This window comes from Sinocyclocheilus grahami, unplaced genomic scaffold (genome assembly GCF_001515645.1).
Source record: "Sinocyclocheilus grahami isolate Dianchi unplaced genomic scaffold, SAMN03320097.WGS_v1.1 scaffold24288.1, whole genome shotgun sequence".
NCBI classification, from domain to species: domain Eukaryota; kingdom Metazoa; phylum Chordata; class Actinopteri; order Cypriniformes; family Cyprinidae; genus Sinocyclocheilus; species Sinocyclocheilus grahami.
Window position 1 is genome coordinate 1 of NW_015519418.1, and position 2,800 is coordinate 2,800.

The 2,800-nt window shown below is 33.5% G+C and overlaps 1 protein-coding gene across 1 annotated transcript; it reads right to left on the minus strand.

Moving 5' to 3' along the window:
* Positions 1 to 649: 649 nt before the first annotated feature.
* On the minus strand, positions 650 to 1,131 carry LOC107580071 (glucokinase-like; the record flags this gene model as incomplete). Its single annotated transcript, XM_016265818.1, has 2 exons — positions 1,010 to 1,131; positions 650 to 812 (listed from the first exon to the last, which is right to left on the minus strand). Coding segments are annotated over exons 1-2 (238 nt in total), but the record flags the coding sequence as incomplete, so codon positions are not given.
* Between the last annotated feature and the right edge of the window lie 1,669 nt (positions 1,132 to 2,800).

The following is a 2,800-nucleotide window of genomic DNA, read 5'->3' on the forward strand; positions in this document are numbered from 1 at the left end:
ACATTATGACTCGTAGGAATCAACATCTGATTCCAGAAAAGAAAGTCCATTAGGACTTTTTGTCAATGTACTCATCGTTATTTACACAAACTAACCTAATAAGAAGCTATTATTGATTAAACTCTGCAACACACTGCAACATATTTACTTTATGTCACTTAAAGGAACAGTCCATCAGTCCATGTTATTCCAAACCTATACAACTTTCATTATTCTGCAGAGCACAAAAGATATTTTGAAAAATGTCTGCTTTTTGTCCTTACAATGAAAGTCAATATGGTCCAATATTGTTTTAGACTCCACTGACTTTCACTGTAAGGACAAAACAGTTCTTCAAAAAATGTATGTTTTCTCCACAGAAGAAATTCAGTTATACAGTTTTGAAATGGCATGAGGGTGAGTAAACAGATGTATGCTTCCTAGAGCATATGTCTGATGCCACATAAAATGACAACATAAAATACAGTTCCAAACGAAAAAATGTTTTAAATTTAATTTTAATTACACATTTATTTGTAGACAAAAAGTTATAAAATACAGCATATAAATTATACTCAACCAACATGAAACACATGACTTTTGTTTTATCTGACTTCCCTTTATATTAACATGTAGTTTCCCAGCATGAGGATCAGAGCAGAACTCTTACCAGAGCCTTCAGGTGTGGAGCGGACATAAGTGGGCAGCATTTTGACGCTGGCTTCATTGTGTGTCTCCACTCGCAGTCCCCTCTCCATCTCTCTCCGCATTCTCCTCATCACTTCCTCTAGATCTTCTTTACTCAACAGAAATTCGGACAAAATTTGTTCCACCTGTAGAATATGCCAGAAAGAGAGAGATTCAAATAAGTAAATAGTTTTAAACAGTCATAATTTGATATTAACAGACTGTATGCTTCAGATTATCTCAAATGTGTTTGAAACACTCACAGTAGTGCCAATGAATCAAAAAATGATGATTCATGTCAGTCTAAACATAGATACTCTAGTTTTATTGCTTTGGCTCTTACCATGAGAATTCTCTCCAGCACTGACTCAAAGTCACTCAGCATCCCTTGCCTCTGAGCTGAAGTAAGACAAGGCATCTTTGCAAGTCTTTTCACAACAAGTGTATGATGAGCGTTGATTTGCACAAATTTGAATGTGTGTGAGGTGCATAGAGATGCCCAGCTGTTTTTATGCTCCAGTGAAGGAGGTGGGGAGGTGGCCACAAAGATCATTGCCTTCTGTGTACACACACATGGTACACACACACACACACACACACATATGCACATTTAATCTCACCCATCGCCTTGGAAACCTAGCTGTCAAGGCTACTCAGCATGATCACGCGCTTCACAGCGAACATGACCTGACCTTTGCCTCCATGGGAAATTCAAAATGAGATTGACACAATATAATCTCCATAATATAAATAAATATATGTGAAACAACAATGAACATATTATAGTACTATTATATTTTTACTGTTATATTAAGTATATTTACAAACCCGAGCATTATTCTGATGCAAGGCAATACAAAAAATTCTAACCACATTGTACTGGGATGCACCTAAGCTGGCATGTGGCTTTCTTCAAATGTTAAAATGGTATAAAATTGTGATTGATATTATGTTGTATAATATTATATTGATTTGTCATATGTAATGTACTTTGTAGAACTAGATTTTTAAAAATGGGAATTAGGTTAAATTCAAAAATAGCTTCTGAATTTAAACCCTTGCTAAATATAGATGATTTTGTTTGCACAGGGCAAACATTTTTCCAGAAATAGGTCTGCAGGAATGTGATGTGAGGGAAAGTACAAACATCAAACGTTTATTGCACTCTGAAGCGTTACCTAAGTGGTCAGACAGGGTCAAAAAAAAATCAATAAGATTTTAAGTCCATTAAAAAATCACGTAAATGTGATTCTAAATTGCTCCAGAAGCATACAAATAATATTTACAAAAAATAGTAATAATAAAGAATTTGACATTTGTCATCAATGGCAAGTTTATCTTGAACTTGATGGAAGTTCAAGAAAGCGAAAGATATAACAATTGTATAGCCAAAAGACAGTAATAATTGAAGCTTTAATATCAAGTGAAATTTTATAGAATTGCAGTTTAGAAAATTGAACTCTGCAGGCCTGAACTCGGAAACATGTGCTAAAATGCTGATAGCATGAAGGCTATTGGGTGTTGATTTTGTGCACTAAATGGTTTAGGGACCAGTTCTGACTATTAACTAGTTGCTTATTAGCATGCATATTACTAGCAGTTTGGCTGTTTATTAGTACTAATAAAGCACATGACCATATTTTAGATCACTTAATTCGACCCCATACCTAAACTTAATAGCTACCTTACTAACTATTGATGAGCAGCAAATTAGGAGTTTATTGTGTCAAAAGTTGTAGTTAATAGTGAGAATTGGTCCAAGTGTGACCAAATATCCACATGGTTTTGGCTTCATATTGTATGTTGCCAATAGATAATGTTATCATATTTGGGTTAGTTACATAAGTATTATTAAGTAACAAATTTATACATTTAATTTCCTTATGACCATTTTCTATATATACACGGTATACTGCATGTATTTGAGAATTTATGTGTGTGTGTATATAGTACTTGTAAGTAAACTGTATTATGTTTCATAATACTTATAATCAGATTGCAGTTACTTTTTTATATATTATTACAAAATTTTGATCATGTAATATGCACTCACTAACAAACTATAATACACACACACACACACACAGAGAGAGATTTTAATAAATGTGTGCTACATATTTAAACAATGCCTTTT